At 41.4% G+C, this 22,423-nt stretch overlaps 1 protein-coding gene across 9 annotated transcripts in view; it reads right to left on the reverse strand.

Annotated features, from left to right (window-relative positions):
- The window catches only part of ABLIM3 (actin binding LIM protein family member 3), a 246,405-nt gene that overhangs the window by 103,369 nt on the left and 120,613 nt on the right, over positions 1-22,423 (reverse strand). For all 9 annotated transcript variants that reach the window (XM_056574789.1, XM_056574787.1, XM_056574788.1 and 6 more), the window contains exon 2: positions 6,864-7,004. In XM_056574789.1, coding sequence (XP_056430764.1) covers positions 6,864-7,004 — 141 coding nt within the window. The remainder of the gene's footprint in view (positions 1-6,863; positions 7,005-22,423) is intronic.

The following is a 22,423-nucleotide window of genomic DNA, read 5'->3' on the forward strand; positions in this document are numbered from 1 at the left end:
CCTTATAAACCTAGGGAGGAGCTAGCTAGTTCTCTTGAGTACATGCTGAGGTTCAGTCAAGACCTGAGAGTGTCTGGTGTCCTGAAGAGACCTAAGGCCTAACCACGCAGCTACGCTTTCACCAACCAAGTGCCCCTACAGGTGAACATCAAAGCCTGGTAAGCAGTCACAGGGGTGAAGTCTAGTCAATCATAGTCCAGTCAGTCAAATCTGATAAAGTCAGCATGGGTCTGCATAATTCAGTCAAGCTCACTACAAGTCCCAGTGAGCCTGCAAGTCTCCTAAGTCACTAGTCATCTCCTTGGGCCTAACTGAGCTGTAAAGACTATTCCATCTGTCTGCCTCAGTAAAGCTGCCGTTGTTCTGTAACTTTGCATCAGAGTGATTGCTTGCCCATGGTACCAGTTGCCATACCTCGGGGGGGGGGGGGGGGGGGGGGGGCGGGGGGGGGCTTAGTGGATAACAACGCCCTGGCGTCACGAACACAAGGGGTTAATGGCATTTGCCCCTAGGGTAACAACATCTGCCTTTTCATCACACCCTGACCACAGAACAATAAAGAAGAACCAGGTGAGTGCTCCGCATTATTTTTCTTCATATCGCACCTCATCACTTGTTTTTATTTTTTTTATTACTGAAATACCCCTTTAAACTAAAAAAAACATGAATACAATATATTAATGATAATAATAATAACAACCCTTTCAAAATGCAGAGGGCTTCCTGAATCCTGGGAGATGCAAACAAAATAATGCGTGTGGGGCTGATAACATTCTATATTCACAGGGACACTATCAGGGAGATTTATCAAAACCTGTCCAGAGGAAAAGTTGCCTAGTTACCCATAACAACCAATCAGATCGCTTCTTTCATTTTTTACAAGGCCTCTGCAAAATGAAAGAAGCAATCTGATTGGTTGCTATGGGTAACTGGGCAACTTTTCCTCTGGACAGGTTTTGATAAATCTCCCCCTATCTGTCTGGCACTGATAAGCCACAGACATTTAGAACTCCCATCAAGATCTGGACTCGGAAATATGTTTTGCGCACATTGTTATATATTGCTTCCAATATTTTCCTTTAGAGCTTTTTTTATAAGGCACCAAGACAGGAGCCCTTATTACATGTAAGAAGGGCTATTAGAAAGCTGACAGCAGCTGTGCACATAAAATGGCTCATACTACGCTTGGAGAGGAGCGAAACATTTTCTGTCATTCTGAAACCTAACATAAAGAATGTGGCACACATTTAAACATATCTGGCATCCACCGTAGTATAAGCTTGGACTATTGGATCCATCTGTATAAGTGACAGACATAAGATGTCTTTTTTTCTTATGGTAAAATTAGTAAAAAGGCAGGTGGGCCAGCTTTTAGAAGGGTAATAGAGCCTGGTAAGACCTGGTTATGCTCTGTGCAGGCTTCACTGCATTACATTTATACAGTCATAAAGACATTTCATTAGCGGCTATCTGGCTGATAGATGCGGGTGAGCTCTCTGCTGTATTAACCCTGACTCTAATGTCCCACTGTATAGATTAACGCAGTGATCTACAATGACCGAAGAAACAAATTCACCTAATTCACACCAGAAATGTAAAAATTGCTATTCACACGATATATGTTTTTGTGATGTTTTACAATGTGGCAAGTGTTGCAGCTTTGTGATGTATTATCTCTGTGACCATCACCTATCGTGAATCCTGTGTCTACTGTATATATAGGTGTTACTTTACATTGTAATCCCGCCTGTGATGATAATAACTGCTCACTGGTTAGCAGGAGTACTAAAATACTGCAAATTATTTTGTAATATACAGCAGTAACATAGTAATAAAAAAAACATAAATATTTTAGTGTTTAACAAAAAAACTTAACTTAATAAGTGATTGTCTGGTTATACATTCCCTATAAGATTTCTGTAAAAACAGGGGCAGGCAGCAGATGCACAAAAACACCCAAAAAGTGTGTGGGGCTCCGTCACTTACTATTACATGCATCCAGGACACTTACTCCAGAAGCACCAGTCACAAGCTGGACATTTTCCCCACACATGCCACTTACATATAGCAAACATCACACACACTCCAATCATGCAAAGGACATGGTTGGCTTTTTTGTTTGTTCTTCAGGGAGGCAGCCACCTATTAAGAGCATTATGGTGTAGATGGCTGGCTTCCAATATCACTGGGAATGAGTGAAAATGAGCGCCATGTTGCTAAACAGCTTCAGTGATCACGTGTTTCCCCTCAGAGGTTGCTCTCGCACTGTGCGCAGGAGTTACCTTAACAATTTTTCAACAGAGGCATGGAGGAAGACGCTTGTTCTTTTACCTGTCGTTCCCCATCGTGTCATCACCAGTAAACAGGGCTGCATGCTTCAAAAGGATTAGACAACCCTCCAGTGACTCTTCATCCTCCCCTGAGGATATTAGGCCCAAGAAGAATAACACACAAGTCAGGGACACAGCACTAGAATACCCTTAGATGAGCCAGGAATTACTGAGAGGAAAGGCTGTTTGAAGAGATGAACCTTGTTTGAGGTACCATAAAATGCTGGCTGAGTCCTAGAGGAAATACATTTAAAACCCTTAAGGCATGCCCGTATGAGTAGAACACCTTCGGAATCAGATGGAGAGACGTTGGTCTTACATACACATCTAGAGGCATTTACCTCTCACAAAGGGACCAAGATTGACCTTGAGAAAGGGTTTTTGTCAACTAGTGTACCACTTCCTCAGACATTTTCTCTGAAGTAGTTTGTGATGGTCACAAATTCTACGTCATCCTCTGAAAGGGGTTCATGGAAAAATCTAAGGGTTGGTCTAGCTGGCCATGCACCACCAGATGGGCAGTTTCTGAACTTTCAAAGGTTAGAGAATTTGCATAACTTTCATCCAAGTGAAAGAGGACGATGGGGTGCTTGGGCTTTTTATAGATATTTTATACATCCAAGCCTAACTTGCCCAATAAATAGATCCTGCCCTTCTAACCATGACTTGGACCACGGTCCATAAAATGGTGGTTGGGCAGATGTTGAAATGCATAGGGGGAGATTTATCAAAACTTGCGCAAATGAAAAGTGGTTCAGTTGCTCATGGCAACAAATAATATTGCTTCCTTCATTTCCCTGAGGCCTCTTTAAAAATGAAAGAAGCGATCTGCTTGGTTGCTATGGGCGACTACACCACTTTTCCTCTGCACAGGATTTGATAAATCTCCCCCATAAAATGTAAGATTAGGGATGTGGTTGAACTACTTCTGCTCGTGCTCCCTACAGCAGAACAAAAGGGAATGTTTTCCTCCCCTAGAATATGAAAGCCTTGTTATCATGAAATTTGGCGTTCTTAAGGCATCCAGAAGAACAATACTCATGATCGCACAGTGTTTTAATTATGTGACTAGCGTTAGCAGGTCTTGGTGGTTCACTTCTGCAGGTATGGAGGATTTCACCACAAAGTCTTATGAGTTTCCAAACACTGAGCCTAACTACTTATTTGGCCCCGATTTAATTAAAGAAGTCAAAGACAGATATAGGGCCAAAGAATCTTTCTCACACCTAACAAAGCACTTCCAGTGTGAAAGTCGCTCTTTTAGATCCCAACAGCAGATCCAAGATTCACAGGCACACACCAGATGAGTTTTCTCAAGGAACCCAAACCCATCTACAGGAACTTTAGGATTGAGGTATGGCTCTAAAAGACAGCTGCCAGGTAAAAGTTTACCTTCCCACACCTTACAGACAATTTTTGGTTGGTCGGGAATGTGAGATACTAGATCTAATTTTAGAGGTGGCATTAGCACAGGGAATAAAATCTCCAGCAGTGGAAGGAAAAAAAAGAATTGATCATTCACATTGATCAGCCACATTTTCCCTCCTCTGTAAGACCTGTTCTCAATGTACAGTCCCTAAACACATTCTTGAAAGCCAAGTGTTTTCTTATGGAAAAAACTACAGATCTGTGTTTCCTATTTGAAAAATACAGTATGTGGTGGCTCAGTACGGGAGTTGTCACTCCGTAACCTTGCTGCCCTATCAGGCAGCCTCCCTGCCTTGTCCCATGGACCCCCCTTACAGCTGTTCCCTTATGAACATATGTTTTGTCATTTATTATGCTGTAAAGTGTGTAAAGAAGTGTTATACCTTTAAGAAATATTCCCATGTGATCTTCAGTTGTCATGTGAGTTATCATGTGATTGTTACCCAGGAGGTATCAGTGACCAGGTGACTTAAGGGTGACCAATGGGATCCCACCAGAGTCTCCCCCATAAAAGCCCTGGGTGGAGCCTCTGCTCTCTCTCTTGTTGCTGAGGTCCAGTGCAGTCGAGTCTAGGAGTGTGTCTGGAGTCATAGGAGGCCTCAAGTCAACTCTGCAGCCACAAGTCTACAAATCTGCAAGTAAGCTAAAGTCACAGCTTAGTCTACCTCAAGTCAAGTCAAGTCTGTCACTGTCATCTATAGTCAAGTCAGCTTGGCCTGCACTGAATTGTCCATATCTACTGCTAGTCCCAGCAAGCCCTTAAGGTCTCTGAAGTCACTGGTCACCTCCATGGGCCTGGCTACACTGTATAGACTGTACCATCTGTCACTCAGCAAAGCTACCGTTGTCCGTAACTTGGCATAAGAGTCATTGTTGCCCCCGTGCCTAGCCCAGGATCAAGCGGTATACCTTCGGGTGGTATTGAGGATAAACCACACCCTGGCGTCACGGATACAAGGGGTTGATGCCATCTGCCCCAAGGGTAATTCCATCTGCCCTGCATCACACCCTATACCCCAAAGACATGTTCATGATCAAAGTAAATCTAAGGAATTCCTTTCACATGACATATATGGCACCAAAACACTGACATATACTTTGGTTCTGTTGGATAGGACAACTTTTTCACTGGAACATGATAATATTTAGCCTTTCCAATGCCCCATACACATTTTCTTAGGTCATGAAGGTGATCATATCCCACATAAGGTTATCAGATACAGCATGCCTAATATATCTAGATGACTTTCTTGTTTTCCACTTAGACACTGGAAAGCTTATAGTTCAGAAATACAAACTTATGACGATTCTCATTGAGTCTTACTAAACACAGAAAAATCCATTCTCCCTTCCACATAATCGCTTTCTGGGGTTAGACATAGTGACATAGTTCATAAGGTTGAAAAAAGACCAGAGTCCATCAAGTTCAACCTATATCCCTAATGAGTCCCTACTGAGTTGATCCAGAGGAAGGTAAAAAAACCCTCATACTAGAGGTAAAAATTCCTTCCCGACTCCAAATATGGCAGTCAGAATAAATCCCTGGATCAATGTTCTGTCCCTATAAATCTAGTATACATAACCAGCGATGTTATTACTCTCCAAAAATGCATCCAGACCCCTTTTTGAATTATTTTACAGAGTTCACCATGACCACCTCCTCTGGCAGAGAATTCCACAGTCTCACTGCTCTTACAGTAAAGAACCCCCAGTCTGTGCTGGTGTAGAAACCTTCTTTCCTCTAAACGTAGAGGATGCCCCTTGTTATAGATACAGTCCTGGGTATAAATAGGTCATGAAAGAGATCTCTGTACTGCCCCCTGATATATTTATACATAGTTATTAGGTTTCCCCTAAGCCTTCTTTTTTCTTGACTAAATAAACAAATGGTTAAAGTTAGTGGACCAATTACTAGGAGTTCTAGAGAACCAGAATATTTCTTTATATAAATGATCCAGTTTGATCAGAAAATACTTTTTTTTGTGAGAGATAATTCTTTATGCCCCCTGTCATACAAGCTGCTCCCCCATTCACACAGACTGCTTTAGTTTGTAACAGGAAATGTAACACCTACTTGTTCCTCCCTGCACTTAACATATAGGTAAGTGCAAGATGGGAATGGAAAGGACTGTCTCGCAGTTCTATCTTAGGTAGAAAGTGGCATCAAATTAAAGTTTAATCTATAGCAAAGAAAATAAAAAATCTACCATATGAAACACATTGTTATATTCCATAAGGAAACAATGGAGGTATTTCCAAAACTTGACCTCAACGCACACCTGACCAAATGTCCCCATGTAGTCCTTGCCTGATCCATGCAAATTTCAAGCACAAGGTCAGATTTACATACATGCAACATCTGAATGTAAAGGACTAAAAACAACCACAAAAAGCTTGTAGACGTAAAAGAGAGGCACTTTTTTTTTTTTTTAAGCTATTCTGACAAGTACTATATAAAAATATTTTATTACCTATTTGGTTCCATTACACAGAACTTTATGTTACTGGCATTAATGAAGCTAGTAAGCAGAATCACAACAGGAAAAAGGAGGCTAATATTTTTTAAGGAATGGTGGCAGTTATGAAGTGATAAACACTAACACAAGGTAATACATCACTCTGCATCTTGGCATGTCTTCTGCTTATCTTTAAAGGGGCACTCCAGATGCCAAAAAAAAATAAATCTAAATCAACTGGTGCCAGAAAGTTAAATAGATTTGAAAATGACTTCTATTAAAAAATCTTTACCCTTCCAGTTCTTTTTAGCAGCTGTATGCTACAGAGGAAATTTTTTTTCTTTTTGAATTTCTTTTTTTGTCTTGTCCACAGTGCTCTCTGCTGACACCTGATGCCCATATCAGGAACTGTCCAGACACGGACAGAGGTGTCAGCAGAGAGCACTGTGGACAAGACAAAAAAAGAAATTCAAAAAGAAAAAAAAATTCCTCTGTAGCAAACAGCTGCTAAAAAGTACTGGAAGGGTAAAGATGTTTTAATAGAAGTAATTTTCAAATCTGTTTAACTTTCTGGCATCAGTTCATTAAAAAAAAAAGGTTTTCCACTGGAGTACCCCTTTAAATAACATACATGAATATATTGCCTTACCTTGACATGTGAAGCACCGAATATGGAAGTGGTTGGTCTGCACCCTCACTACTTCTCCTTTACATGTCTCTCTACAACGATAGCATTGGATAGGTCCAGAGCTCCCTGATGAACTGTACGAGTTATGTGGGTAGGGCATTGCTGAAAAAAGACACAAGAAAGGCTTATTACATGCATTTCCATATCATTATTATTAATATTATTATTATGAAGACACTATTTTGTTATGTTTGTTGCAAAAATGAAATAACAATGATCCAAGACCAAGTATTGGTGTTACTTATATAGCGCTGACATATTCCGCAGCACTATTTATTATTCCCTGTTCCCAACATGGTTCAAAATATAATTTAATCATAAAAAAAGCAATAGGTTTAACATTATTTTGGAAAGTCACAACAAACATGGCTGCACACCCTGCTGCCACCATTTTTTTAGTTATTGTAGAAGAAAAATAGAAAGCGTTTTGGAATTGTCATGTCCAGGGGTAGGGAACAGTGCACACTAATACTCACCCCAGCCACTATCCCTACCTACTTTGAAGATCCACCCTATACGGCAGCCCCATATGAGCAATGGTCTTTTCAATAGACCAAGTGCAGGGGCGTCAGGATAGTCAGACAGGCCAGTTCAATGACAAACGGGCAGACCAAGTACAAAATCAACATACAAGGGATTAAAAACAAAAAAACAAAGTAGGGAGTCAAAACTTAGGGCGGAGCGTAGTGCAAAATCAGACAGAAAAAACAGAGCCAGGAGAAGGGGGGTAAACCAGGAGGGTAGTGCAGTATAAAGTCAGAAGAAAAAGGTAGGAACAGGTCAGGCAAATGGTCAGGATCCAATTAAAGCCAAGTAGTACAAGGAATGGTGATGTAGGCTTAAAGGGGTACTCCAGTGGCAAACTTTTTTTTTTAAATGAACTGGTGCCAGAAAGTTAAACAGATTTGTAAATTACTTCTATTAAAAAATCTTAATCCTTTTGGTACTTTTTAGCAGCTGTATTCTACAGAGGAAATTCTTTACTTTTTTCCTTTCTTTTTTGTGTTGTCCACAGTGCACTCTGCTGACACCTCTGACCATGTCAGGAACTGTCCAGAGTAGCATAGGTTTGCTATGGTGATTTTTCTCCTGCTCTGGACAGTTCCTGATACGGGCATCAGGTGTCAACAGAGAGCACTGTGGACAACACAAAAAAGAAATTCAAAAAATAAAGATTTTCCTCGGTAGCTAACAGCTGCTAAAAAGTACTGAAAGGGTTAGGATTTTTTAATAGAAGTAATTTACAAATCTGTTTAACTTTCTGGCACCAGTTCATTTAAAAAAAAAAAAAAAAAAGTTTTCCACAGGAGTACCCCTTTAAAGTAAGACCAATCACAGGCATGGTAGAAGTACAACTGTTGGATTAAATATCCCTCTCTCAGGAGTTGTGAACCCTAGCACTAAGCTGATTGGCCTGGTGCCTCCACCTACTGATTGGTCGACAGGGCTGTCAGCAATGATATTTTTTTTTTCCTTTTGTAATTCAACATAATTAATTTTACCAGTCAAATTTATGTCTCAAAACAATCCATGCCCTCTACCATGTAGAATGATACCAAGATGGCCATAAGCCATAAGATGGGGACATAGATAGGGAGACAAAAATTAGTGACTGGTGATCATTTGTATTTCTGGAACAAAAATCAGACCCTTTTTACTTGCTGTTATATAATAGAACTGAGAATTGGTCATCTGACATTCCTTAAATCCTATCGCAGCATACCTCAGTATAGGCTTCGGAGAAGCCGAGAGCCGACAACAGTTCACTAAGAGGTTTGATTGTATTAATTTGAGCATGATGATCTGAAGGCAGATGCTGGGTGAAAGCGGCCTATTCATGCTTCTCCCATCAGTTACTTCTAGATAACCTTTTCAGACACTGCACAGACTTGCTCTGCCGCTCCTGGGTTTTCAGCCATGGATACGCTGTCCTGACCTGTTATTACCTTCAGGGGCCGCAATAACAGTCAATGGCAGTTACATAGGTTTATTCCTTCACCCTACACTATTCCGCTTACAGCCTGCCAGCACCTGTCCTTAAATTCCAAAAAGGCTTTCAAGAGAAAACTCTGACATTTGGCCCGGCACTCATAATATTAGGTTACATAACTATTTCAGTTTTCTAATTAGTGAAAACAGGTTGATGCCAATGATAATGCTGTGATATATTACACGGAATGGGTTCCACATGCCAGTTATTTGGCAATTTTAAATATGGGAAAATGTTCCGTAGAACAAATTATATGGTCTCACACTTTGGCGCCACATCTCTAGACCAGAAACCTATCAGGCTGAATGGCTTTTACACATAAAATGGAAATTTATGTTGATTTCTGTACATAAAAAAATCTACAATGCTAATTTTAGTCACAAAATTGATGATCACTTCACTAACCCATTTGCAATTTTATTGTCTAATATGACAACTATAGGACAAGAAGACATGAAGGGATGGTGCCTCATGGGGTAGAAACTGTGGAAAACTATGGGAATGTTGCTTACATTTTGTACAGTTCTTTGCAATACAATGTTGGTTTAGGAGAAGCAGTGTTTTTCTTTAGTGTTTTTGTACTTGTAGTTCTACTTGGCTTTGGTAGATGTATGTAGCTTTAGTGATGCCCTAGCTTGTTGTCATAAACTACTGTGCAAACTAATAATGAGATTCAAGGGGGGTGTACCGTGTTAAACTGTTTAAGACTTCCCTCCGCTTACTTTTTTATGGGCAATGCTGAGACACATCCAGGAAAAATATCCCAATTGTTTGGTTGTTTGGTGTGTTCTACACCAGGGCCTGAGGCACAATGACGCCCCAGTGTTCTTTTGCAATTGAACCCTTTTTTTTCTATCCAAACCTACCCGTTTCTTTACTTCTTCCTGTAGAAATATGCAGCAGGACTTGCTAGGCAGATTTGCTGGGATCTTGTTTGAAGACAGGGCTAGTAATGGTGGCCTATAGGTCTGTGGTGTGCCTTATTATTGCTATACCTAAGACTCACTATTGCAGTGTCCATAGCTGCAGAGCTCCGTGTGCTCCGTGATAACTCACTAACTAGATAAATGGGTTCTACCTCTAATCCCAGAAGAGGGGGTGCGCTTAGACTGTTGAGACCCAATTAGCTCCTAGCAGGCTATAACTACCCCTCCCCCTTACTACAATAAATAATAATAACTGACACAACAACAATTTAACTTTTGTGTGGGTGGGGATCGGCCACAGCTTTATTTATTAAATTACTTCTATAAATAACAATTTAACTATAACAAAGACACCGATTGGCTTCTTGCCAACCCGAGAGGTGCTGCCACACCGTCCTGTGTGGAGGCCTACCCCGGGTTGACCCCGCTTTCACCATCTTCTTACCGCCAAGCTGTGACTTACAACAAACAGAGATACAAAAAAGGGAGGGCAAAACTCCGGGTCCTGGGCAGATTGAGGGGGAAAGGGAGACACCCCAACTATAAATACCCAGGGTAGGGTATACCACTATAGTTACTGACAAATTTTACATGCGGGGGAGGGGGCTAAAAACCTTGCCTGTATTTTTCTTAACCCCTTAACTGTTCACCAGTCAGGGGGCAAGCTAGTTATGCACAGCTTGCCCCTCCAGTTTGTCTCTTGCATTTCTTTGAACAAGAGCTGGACATGTTACCAGTTCTGCCTTTCCACTGCACAGAACATATATTTTGCATTGAGACAGGTTTTGCAGGACTTTACCCTCTACACTATTTAGGAAACTCAATGTATGCATGTTTTTCCAGAGAAACACAACAATATGCTTGTGCAATATAGAACAAGCGCCTTCAGCACTTTATATCCACTTTTTACCCTATAGCACTACAGACATCTTATCCCCTATCTTTTGAATAGGGGATAAGATGTTTAAGGGCAGAGTACTCCTTTAAGTTCGGCGTAGCAGCTGGTAAAGATGCGCTGGGCCACCACAAAACTGCTACAGAAGCAAATGGCAGACACCAATATAACCCACAATTCAATCAGGGGCACAATATACCCCCCTGCTGGAATCCCACCATGATAATGAGACCACTTGAAATGTAAATTACTTCTATTTAAATATATTACTTATCAGCTACTGTAGACTAAAGAGAAAGTTGTGTAGTTCTTTCCAGTCTGTTCACAGTGCTCTCTGCTGACACTTCTGTCCGTGTCAGGAACTGTCCAGAGCAGGAGAGGTTTGCTATGGGGATTTGCTTCTACTGTAGACATTTCCTGACACGGACAGAGGTGTAAGCAGAGAGCGCTGTGGTCAGACTGGAAAGAATTACATGTGGTGTCCCGGTACCGTATAGTATACCGTACCTTGTATGGTGGTCCCAAAAGCCAGAGTTACTCCGTAACGGTAGGGTCCTCCTCGTGGGATAGCCCCTAGTCACCTCTTCCTTCTTTCATTTTGTGATGTTTGTGTGTGTATATTTAATTGTGTATATAGTGTCGCAGGACCTTCGGTCATGTGACTAATGTTAATTCTATTAGGGTATGCTAAAGGACCTTCCTAGGTCACGTGTGTGGTCACATGTTTAGACCATAATCCCTTGTGTAAAGTGACTGACAGATGGTATGGACCAATGAGCTCCAGGCCAGCCCCTGCCCATATAAGTGGAGCTGCCAGCCAATCCTCGCTCTCTTGGGTTCTGGACTAGCAGAGAGGAGAGATCCGTGCAACTTTCAAAGACAAGACCAGGCCGAAGCCTGATAATACTGCAACTTACCAAATCGTGAGTTACAATACAACTCTCCGCTAAAGTCTGTGTGACTGCTGGACCTAAACTCAATCCCCTAAATCCAGCGGAACAGCACATATAAATCCCCTGAACTTAAAACTCACAAGGTCCCAACCAACTGTAAGGATCCTAATAGACTCTTCTTGTACAAAGACTGTTCCTGTTTAACTCTGCATAAAACCTGCAGTAAAAGTTCCGACAGTTTTCTGAAACTTCCGGTTGTGGACAATCATTTATTATCCCTTCCTATCGCTCTTGGGACGGGTGGCGATAGGACAAGTATATACAGAGGAGCCGTCACCCTGGCGTTATCAGTGTTAGTCACTGTACAGCTAAACCCCATATAGCCTACACTCCCACAAGCTTACCACATACACAACTTCCCCTGTAGTATTCAACAGCTGATAAGTACTGGAAGGATTAAGACTTTTATATTGAAGTCATTTACAAATCTATATTACTTTCTGGCACCAGTTGATTTAAAAAAAATTGTTTTCCACCGGAGTACCTCTTAAATGGGCACTCTCAACAATTTTTTTTTTTATGTACTTATGTACTTATGTACTACAACATATCTCTAATATACTTTTATTTTTTTCCATTAAAATTGTTTAATTTACATTTAAAAACCGGCCACTAGGGGTCTCCCTCCTAGTGACCGGCTGCGCTCGCTCCCTGCCTGTCAGTCGGACAGGCGGGAGCGAGCGCTTTGAAGGAAGAGGATGCGTGCAGGCTCCCTGGCCTCGCACGCCGGCCCCGGCTCCCGGGGACAAGGTTAAATATTATGCCGGGGGGGTTGCGTGTTCACCTATACAGTATGCCTCCAGTTTCCCCACTACAACTCCCAGCATGCCCTGACAGCCAATAGATGTCAGGGCAAGCTGGGAGTTGTAGTGGGAAAACAGCTGGAGGGACACTGAATAGGTGAACTAAGGGGGGTGGGGAGGGGGAGTGGGTTAAGCGGAGCGGCGCGGCGGGGCCGGGGGTGTTGCGGGCTGCACGGCGGGGAGGGGTTAAACAGAATGGGTGAACTAAGGGGGGAGTGAGTTGAGCGTCGCGGCGCGACGGGGCCGGGGGGTTGCGGGCTGCGCGGCGGGGAGCGAGATGTGCAGCCATCACAGATACGGTGTTCACATATACAGTATGCCTCCAGTTGTTTCCCCACTACAACTCCCAGCATGCCCTGACAGCCAGGATGTCAGGGCAAGCTGGGAGGTGCAGTGGGGAAACAGCTGGAGGCACCCTGTATAGGTGAACTAAGGGCGGAAGTGTGCCCCCCCAGCAGGCATTAGTGATGTCGTGCCTGCTGGGGAAACCTACCTGGTAGTGAGCACACTACCAGGCAGACAAAAGGCATTTTTAATATGTAAAAAAAAAGGTTAGGGATAGATGGGCAATAAGCAGGGACAGAAAAAAAAAAAAAAGGGATGGTGGGAGCTACCCTTTAAACTTTGGATGAGACAGAGCAGCTATAATAAGTACAATGTTATAAGGAAAAATATAATACATTTAAAGGTTCCCATAAACTTCAACACTTAATCCAAAGAGTCCTCTGTGCATAGATTTGAAGTTCACACTGACTATTCATATGTATCTAATAGCGATAATAAAACAGGCATGCACTGTGCATTTTCAATTACCTTTTCTGCATTGACACTGTGCACAAATAGCTCCTTGGTATACGAATAATAAAAAAAAGAAAACAAAAAAACACATAGGCTTCTTCAACTGGCCGCATTCATGGAGGTATTCATGTGCAGCACCGGCACAGAGCATGGAAATGAAGATCCATGGTGCATGCTTGTTCTCCTCTGTTTTGCTGGTGAAGGTCAATTGGATTTGGACACTTTAGAAAAACTAGGGTCCCCTACCACTAACACGAATGTAAGTCATCTCTGCAGATAAACATTATTTTCATAAACTTTTATTGCAGATAGACTTAAGTGGACCCTTTCAGCTTACTTCTTCCTATTAAACAACAGAGAGTGTTTGATAAATTCTTGCACATGTATTTTACACATACCTGTTGCAGTAGATTGTGATGATGTGGAAAAATGAAAGAAGCAATCTGATTGGTTGCTATGTGTAACTGGTCGACTTTTACTCTGCACAAGTTCTGAGGAATCTTTCCCAAAGAGTGTAAAGTATGTTAGCGATCATTTAAGTTAAAGGGGTATAATGTCTTCTGCTCCCCAGCGCTCCACTTCCACCTTGTGAACTTCTTGGTAGTATACCTTCTGAGACGAGAGGGAGCTATCACTGTGTCACAGGCATGCGATGTCCAATAGTTGCCGATGTTGTGCAGCTATTGGACATCGCATGTGGGCATGTTTTTACCCACGTGCAATGTGGACAATTTGGTACCTTCTCTTCTAAGAAGGTATACTTCCCAGAGAGTGGAAATGGAGTGCCGGGAGCAAAGCAATAATACTTTTTCTGCTTCCAGGACAACCCCTTTAAAAAGGGAAAATAAGCTGACTTTTACTGTAAAATAACATGTGGTGTCTGGGGTGTTGCAATGGTGAAGCAGGGTCTGGTGGTATTAACACTGTGGGGTAAGGTGTTATTAACCCCTGAATAGTCGTGATGCCAGGATGTGGTTGTTTTCTGTATAACCAACACAGAAACGGCAGGCAATAAAGGAATGTCCACAGCAGGAATTATGCGATAACTGGAACTTTTACTTAAACTTCTTATGGAACAGTCTTTATAGTTATGCAGTTTCTCTAGAGGCAACTGGGATGCAGGATACCTCACAGGCTTGCTGGGACCTGTAGTATTGAGATTTATGCAGGCCACTGTGCTACTAATTGTATACTTGAGTTGAGTAGTAGTCACAAGAATTGTAGATAGAGCTTGATAACCCACGTTTTGAAGTGGCTGCAGGTTCTTTAGACTTTGGCCTAGATGAGATGAATTTAGTAGATGCAGAGATTGTGCTTGCTTTGTAGCCAGGAATTAAGAGTGTGAATTTAGAGACTACATCTATACTATACTAGGGGGGCTGGACTAAAGCCCATTGGTTGCAAAGCCTGTAGGTCCTGTACCCAGGGAACTCTGGGTACATCACATGACAGTAGATCACATGACCCAGAAAGGTCCTATACATTTGTACATCTTTATATACAAAGAACAATATGTACAATACATTTACAATGCATTTATAGAAGGTGAACAAGGGGTGAGCCCTGCAGGAGAGCCCTATGGACTGCAGAGACTCTTCCTGAGGGGACTTAGGAAGGGTACTGGACCATGTCCTGTACCGGGACACCACAATAATATTTTTCATGGGATAACCCATTGTATATATATATATATATATATATATATATATATATATATATATAATCATATGGATAATCTTACAGCATATAACTGTTACCTCTCTGTTTCTACTACGTTGATGAAACAGAATGTTTCCAGTGATTTATTTTCATGTTATTGTGACAAGATGATATATTTACAAGCCCTTTGTTGCTAAGGAGCTCTGAGTTGTCCCTACCAACCATCGCCAGACTCCCAGGAGACACAGAAGAGGATGATGATCACCAGAGAGAGGAGACAGGGATACGGGAATAGATGAGGACGGAGCCTGCGACATAAGCTTACTGTGTTAAATTATTACCAGTCCATCCAAACAGGAAGGGAAAATGCTGGCTTTAAATCTATTAACCTGAAATATGCTTTGATTTGTCAGCTCATTTACACAGCAATCTACCATGTGCTCAGATGTAGCGTAAAAGGATCAAGAGAAGCTCATTACAGCATTTAATCCACTAATGTAAACAAGCATTAGAAATATCCCTGATGGGAAGGAAAGAGGGCAATGGGGATGGGCCCGATCCGCTCAATTACAATGCTGAAATTTGTTGCTTAACCGTTTTCATGATAGTTAAATATGAATTTTAATTCATTATGTGAAAAATATTAGTGATATCTGTCAATTGCATTTGTCAACTCAAATGCAGACATAAAAAACTATTTTTTTTTCACAAAATGGCTGTCTCCAGTATTTGAGCGTGAGCATCAAAGAATCTTTCCTGGGGACTATAAAGGCATCTGTCGCAAATTATAAGATGTCCTCTAATGATCAGGGAAGATGTAGAAATAAATGGGTCTATTTATTCAAAGGATACTGACACATGAGCCCCCTTGGCAATGCTGATTGTCCTGGCATTAGCATTATCTGTCTTGTGAATGCTTTCCCTTATTCTTCTTAATTATTATCCTTAATATCTTTAATTATCCTTAATTTTGAGAAATGTCCCAAAATAAGGAAACTGAACATTGACTTCCAAAATGATTACAAGCTCCATGCCATAAAGGGTTGTTTCACTGACACACAATTATATAAATGCTATTTATATATGTCTTGGTTACTCTTGGGGTTTGGGGGCTGCCCTGGTAATTTGGAAGCCATTCATAATGCAAGCTCATGGATATCATTCTTTTGATCTTGTGACAGTGACAGGAATGACATGAACTTGAGGAATAGCATATCACAAAAATATTTTTGCTTACATTTCCCGTTTATGTATTCCAGGAATGTCGCTGAGCTACAGTATTACACATTGGGCCTGGGTGCTTCCGTAGACAACAGTCTCACTACAGCTTCAGGATGACTATTGTTGTGGGAGACCAGATCAGGACACCAGAGGCACCACAGATGAACAGAAGGTAAGTAGATGTTTATTTTTTTATGCCCCACACAAAGGGAGCCACCGGAGTGGACAAAATGGGAAGGGAGGGGGCCAAGACATGGGGTGGCATGAGTGCAGTTATGGGGTTAAAGGAGATTAGCTGGGAGAAAGGGACAGGAAGGGGTAGCAATAAGAAGCAAGGCAGGAAGGGGAGGAGTCATTTGGACCAGCGCATACAGAAGAAGATACCGCGGCCCTGTTTTTTCTGTGTGAAGGTGGAGTTTGTCACAGCAGCAGGAGCTGCTTGGAGGCACTCTAGGAAAATGGTGAGCAGCGACCCGGTTATACAAGCCATGGTGGAGCTGGGGTGGTAGCCAGCTGGTCTGGTGGAGACCTGTGGAGAAGGGGCAATGGAGTCTCCGAAGGGTCAGGAGCTGGACAACCAAGGGCACAGTAAGAGATTGGACGCAAATGAACTGTCTTAAAGTCTCCTGCCAATTAGTATCTCAGGGTTAATTACAGTTTTGGTATTTGCACTTTTTTAATGTTATGGGGGTAATGTTTACCCTGTGTATTTATTACAGTTATTTATGTTGACATATTTATTGCTACTGTTTTGAGATAAAAATAAAAGTGGGTCCGCTGTGGCCTTTGTACCTTAACCAAGTGTCTGTGTTTTATAGGGAAAAGGGAGTCTCGGTGGTGGGTTGTGGCTAAGGTTAAAGCGGATCCATGTGATCCTATGGTCATGGGCATAGAACCCTCCTGGTGTTGTTCTCTTTTAATACAGTCATGGGCGTAAATTTTGGCACCCCTGAAATGTTTCTAGTAAATTTATTTCTCACAGAAAAGGGTTGCAGAAACACATGTTTTGCTACACACATGTTTATTCCCTTTGTGTGTATTGGAACTAAACCAAGAAGGGAGGAAAAAAAGCAAATTGGACATAATGTCACACTAAACTCCAAAAATGGTCTGGACAAAATTAATGGCACCCTTTCAAAATTAGGGAAAAATAAGATTGTTTCAAGCATGTGATGCTCCTACTCACCTGGGGCAAGTAACAGGTGTGGGCAATATAAAAATCACACCTGAAAGCAGATAAAAAGGAGAGAAGTTCACTTAGTCTTTGCATTGTGTGCCTGTGTGTGCCACACTAAGCATGGAAAACAGAAAGAGGAGAAGAGAAAATTGTGGAAAAATATCAACTATCTCACGGTTACAAGTCCATCTCCAGAGATCTAGATTTGCCTTTGTCTACAGTGCGCAACATTATCAAGAAGTTTGCAACCCATGGCACTGTAGCTCATCTCCCTGGGTGTGGACAAAAGAGAAAAATTGATGAAAGGTTTCAACGCAGGATAGTCCGGATGGTGGATAAGCATCCCCAAACAAGTTCCAAACATATTCAAGCTGTCCTGCAGGCTCAGATAGCATCAATGTCAGCGCAAATTATCCATCGACATTTAAATGAAACAAATCGCTATGGCAGGAGACCCAGGAGGACCCCACTGCTGACACAGAGACATAAATAAGCAAGAATACATTTTGCCAAAATGAACTTGAGTAAGCCAAAATCCTTCTGGGAAAACGTCTTGTGGACAGATGAGACCAAGATAGAGCCTTTTGGTAAAGCACATCATTCTACTGTTTACTGAAAACAGAATGAGGCCTACAAAGAAAAGAACACAGTACCTACAGTGAAATATGGTGGAGGTTCAATGATGTTTTGGGGTTGTTTTTCTGCCTCTGGCACTGGGTGCCTTGAGTGTGTGCAAGGCATCATGAAATCTGAGTATTACCAATGGATTTTGGGTCGCACTGTACAGCCCAGTGTCAGAAAGCTGAGTTTGCGTCCGAGATCTTGGGTTTTCCAGCAGGACAATGACCCCAAACATACATCAAAAAGCACCTAGAAATGGATGGCAACAAAGTGCTGGAGAGTTCTGAAGTGGCCAGCAATGAGTCCAGATCTAAATCCCATTGAACACCTGTGGAGAGATCTTAAAATTGCTGTTGGGAAAAGGAACCCTTCCAATTAAAGAGACCTGGAGCAGTTTGCAAAGGAAGAGTGGTCCAACATTCCGGCTGAGAGGTGTAAGAAGCTTAATGATGGTTATAGGAAGCTGACTGATTTCAGTTACCGTATTTATCGGCGTATAACACGCACTTTTTAGGCTAAAATTTTTAGCCTAAAGTCTATGTGCGTGTTATACGCCGATACACCCCCAGGAAAGGCAGGGGGAGAGAGGCCATCGCTGCCCGCTTCTCTCCCCCTGCCTTTCCTGGGGTCTAGAGCGCTGCTGGTGGCCCTTCTCTCCCCCTGGCTATCGGCGCCGCTGCCAGTTCTGTCCCCCTGACTATAGGTGCCGGCGCCCCATTGCCGGCGCCGATAGCCAGGGGGAGAGAAGCGGCGCCGACAGCCAGGGGGAGAGAAGGGGCAGCGGCACCCATTGCCGGCGCCGCTGCCCCATTGCCTCTCCCCATCCCCGGTGGCATAATTACCTGGGTCGGGTCCGCGCTGCTGCAGGCCTCCGGCATGCGTCCCCGGCGTCGTTGCTATGCGCTGCTATGAGGGTGCGTTTTATAGGCTGGTGCGTGGTATACCCCGATAAATACGGTATTTTTTCCAAATATTAAGTTAAGTGTATCAATAATTTTGTCCAGCTCATTTTTGGAGTTTGGTGTGACATTAGGTCCCATTTGCTTTTTTTCCTCCTTTGGTTTAGTTCCAATACACACAAAGGGAATAAACATGTGTATAGCAAAACATGTGTTACTGCAATCCTTTTCTGTGAGAAATACTTCATTTTCTTGAAAAATTTCAGGGGTGCCAACATTTACGGCCATGACTGTATAAAAATTCTGGCCTGTATCTATTATTGGGCAGTCAGTGTAAATTAAATGATACAATGATAATAAATGTTTATATGTAAGCTGTCTATGTCTTGGGAAAAAAACAAAGCTTCTTAGGATGAGCACCATCAACTATAGTTATAGATGAGTTCACAATAGTGACATGGCTTGTTCTTGATAGCTATATAAATGTGCAAAGCTGCAACAAAGTCCAGTCATATGCTCTATTATTGCTCCTCCATTCCCTATTGTATCTTTCAATAGATCTCTCCCCCCCCCAAAAAAAAAAACCAAAAAAACATGGTCTACAGTTTTAATTAGGTGTCTGGGGTCGGTCTACTCTCCTACAACATATCTAATATTGTAGAGCTGAACATGACTTACACTTAAAAGAGAGAAATTGCCTAAAAACTTCTTAAATTCAAATATTCAGGATGTTTAGGTTTGTGTATGTTGATTTTTGTGTGTGAGACATGTATGTGTTTTTTTCTCTTTGATATGCATATGTATATGTATATTTTTGTGTCTGAAATGTGTTTTTGTATTTTTGTCTGTTATAAGTGTATGTATATTTTTATGTGTGACGTGTATGTGTATTTTTGTCTTTTATATGTGTATGCTTATTTTTGTGTGGGATAGGCGTACATGTATTTTTGTGTGTGATATGTGTATTTTTATGTTTTATATGCATATGCTTATTTTTGTTTGGGATAGGCATATATGTACTTTTGTGTGTGATATGCTTATGTGTATTTTTATGTTTTAAATGCATATGCTTATTTTTGTGTGGGATAGGCGTATATGTACTTTTGTGTGTGATATGTGTATTTTTATGTTTTATATGCATATGCTTATTTTTGTGTGGGATAGGCGTATATGTACTTTTGTGTGTGATATGTGTATGTGTATTTTTATGTTTTATATGCGTATGCTTATTTTTGTTTGGGATAGGCTTATATGTATTTTTGTGTGTGATACCTGTATGTGTATTTTAATCTTTTTTATGCATATGCTTATTTTTGTGTGTGATATGTGCATGTGTATTTTTGTGTATGATATGCATATGCTTATTTAAGTGTGTGATCTTCCTATTTGTAGCTTTGTGTATGATATGGGTATGTGTATTTTTTTGTGTGCGTGATATGTGTATGTGAATTTATGTGTTTTATACACGTATGTTTATTTTTATGCATGATGTTTATGTGGATTTATATGTTTGATATATGTATGCTTATTTTTGTGTGTGATATGTGTATGTGTGCATGAGTTTGTGTGTGTAAAGACATTGGCCTTGCATAAAGGCTTTACACTTTACTTAAGGACGGTTGTGGTGAAGTAAGTATAGCCTTAGGCTGGTTGGCAATGTCCATGTCTATATGATCGGTAATTAAAGCTGGCATTTTATGGTCTGAACCTATAGCAGTCCCCTTGTCACTTAGAAATGCTTACCGGTACACAGCTTCCCTTGAGCACATTGCTATAATTACTTATCAAAACTAAAAGTCATGTAGAAAAACAGCCATCACACACAAATAGCTGCCAAAAAGTCTCTGTACATTTCACATAATTGTGTTTTTGTTGCTGGGTATTGTGTAAACAGAAAAGGTCAATTCAGAATCTAAGAAAGGTTATCGCTGTAATTTTTTTGTCTGTTTCAGTTAAATTTTTCATTACAAAGGAAATATTGCAATTTGAAAAGTAATCATGACAGTGTAGACCAATAAAACTATTATATTAAAAATAATAAAAAAACAAAACAAAGCTATGTTTTAGTTTTATTGGCCAACAAACGCTCAATACAGGTGAAGTCACAAATAAAAGCTCACAGAGTATTTTAGTAGTTACCCTAGGTTTCTAGCAGAATAAGAGTTTTGTGTTTAGCGTACAATATTTATATTTGAAAATTCCAAATAAAAATGCTTTAAAATAGTATACATTTCTTTGTAGGGAATAGAATTCTAGGTAGATAGCTTATTAATTTGTTACTAAAAAGTAGTAATAAGTCATAGAGTAAATTCACACAGAAGGAGAAAAGCTATATATTTAGCCAACAGATTTGCACAGATTATGGCATGAGAAATGTGGATGAGATATTACAAATTGCATCTACATGCTACAGAATCCAGGATATGCAGTGGAAACAAAAGTTGTTTCTGTGGTCCTAGCCACTTGGCAGCCAATGACCCCCTCATGAGGTAGGATGTGGATCCACATTCTGGGGATACAGCTGAAGTATCAGGTTACAGCTGCCCGTATATGTCTATGGAGACATTAGGAGAAAGAGTGAGATGAGGGGGCTACAGAATAAAAGAGGCATATAGAGAGACACTCAGAGACTGCAAGACCTGTGCCTTAACGACCTGCATAGGGTTAGGTAGGGCAGACTGTATGAACGTGAGGTTCAGAGGTTAGTTAACAAATCTTGCCCAAGCTGGGGAGGGTTTCCTCCCTCTTTAGAAGAGGTTGCAGGCAGAGGATTGGTGACTGTACATGGGGGGAGTGGGTTAGGTTCGAGCATCCAGCCTCTTATTGCAAGGGGGTTATTTAACCCTCCACCCCCCTGCTGCTTCCCGCATTTTGAGGCTTACCTGCTCTGGAGAAGACAGCTGCCCTCTCGCCTACCCACTTATCTTTCTTCAGTTGGGGATGGTGCTCTTTGCTATTTGACTTGTGGTTGTGATTTCTCCATGTTCTTCTTTATCACACAGGTTTTAGGATGACGGTTACTTGGTTTCCATCGGTCTGGTTCTGTTCTTTTGCAGTTCTATTCAAAGTCATAGCTGGCGGTGGAGATGGAAGATTAAGAAGGGATTCAGGTGACGGTGGACTTGCCCGTCGAATGTGGATGGCGGTTGGCATATCACTTCACCTATTTTAAGCCAGGTTTACAGAATTTTGACCTGTTATGTTGTATTTTTAGTTTTATTGGATTTTAGTCATTTAATTAAATACTGTGGCCGACCCCCATGTCCATCAAAGTGTTAATGGTTGTCTGTGTATTCTTTAATACCCGATGGCAGATGGATACTCACTACAAGGGGGTGAGGAGGTTACATGCAGTCTTGTAGTGGGTGATAAACAATACTGAACTTAGTGATGTGGCTTGGTGAACAAAACATTTAAATTTTGGGTCCATGGCAAGAACATTTCCCAGATTTCAATCCCCTTGAGAACCTGTGGTTAATCCTTGGTCAAGGGCAGCCTTGGCTGTCTGGGCATGCTGGGAGTTGGGAGTTTTGCAAAAGGTGAAGGGACACTGGTTGAGAACCACAGTATCATTCACTA

Source organism: Hyla sarda, chromosome 4, assembly GCF_029499605.1.
Source record: "Hyla sarda isolate aHylSar1 chromosome 4, aHylSar1.hap1, whole genome shotgun sequence".
Taxonomy (NCBI): domain Eukaryota; kingdom Metazoa; phylum Chordata; class Amphibia; order Anura; family Hylidae; genus Hyla; species Hyla sarda.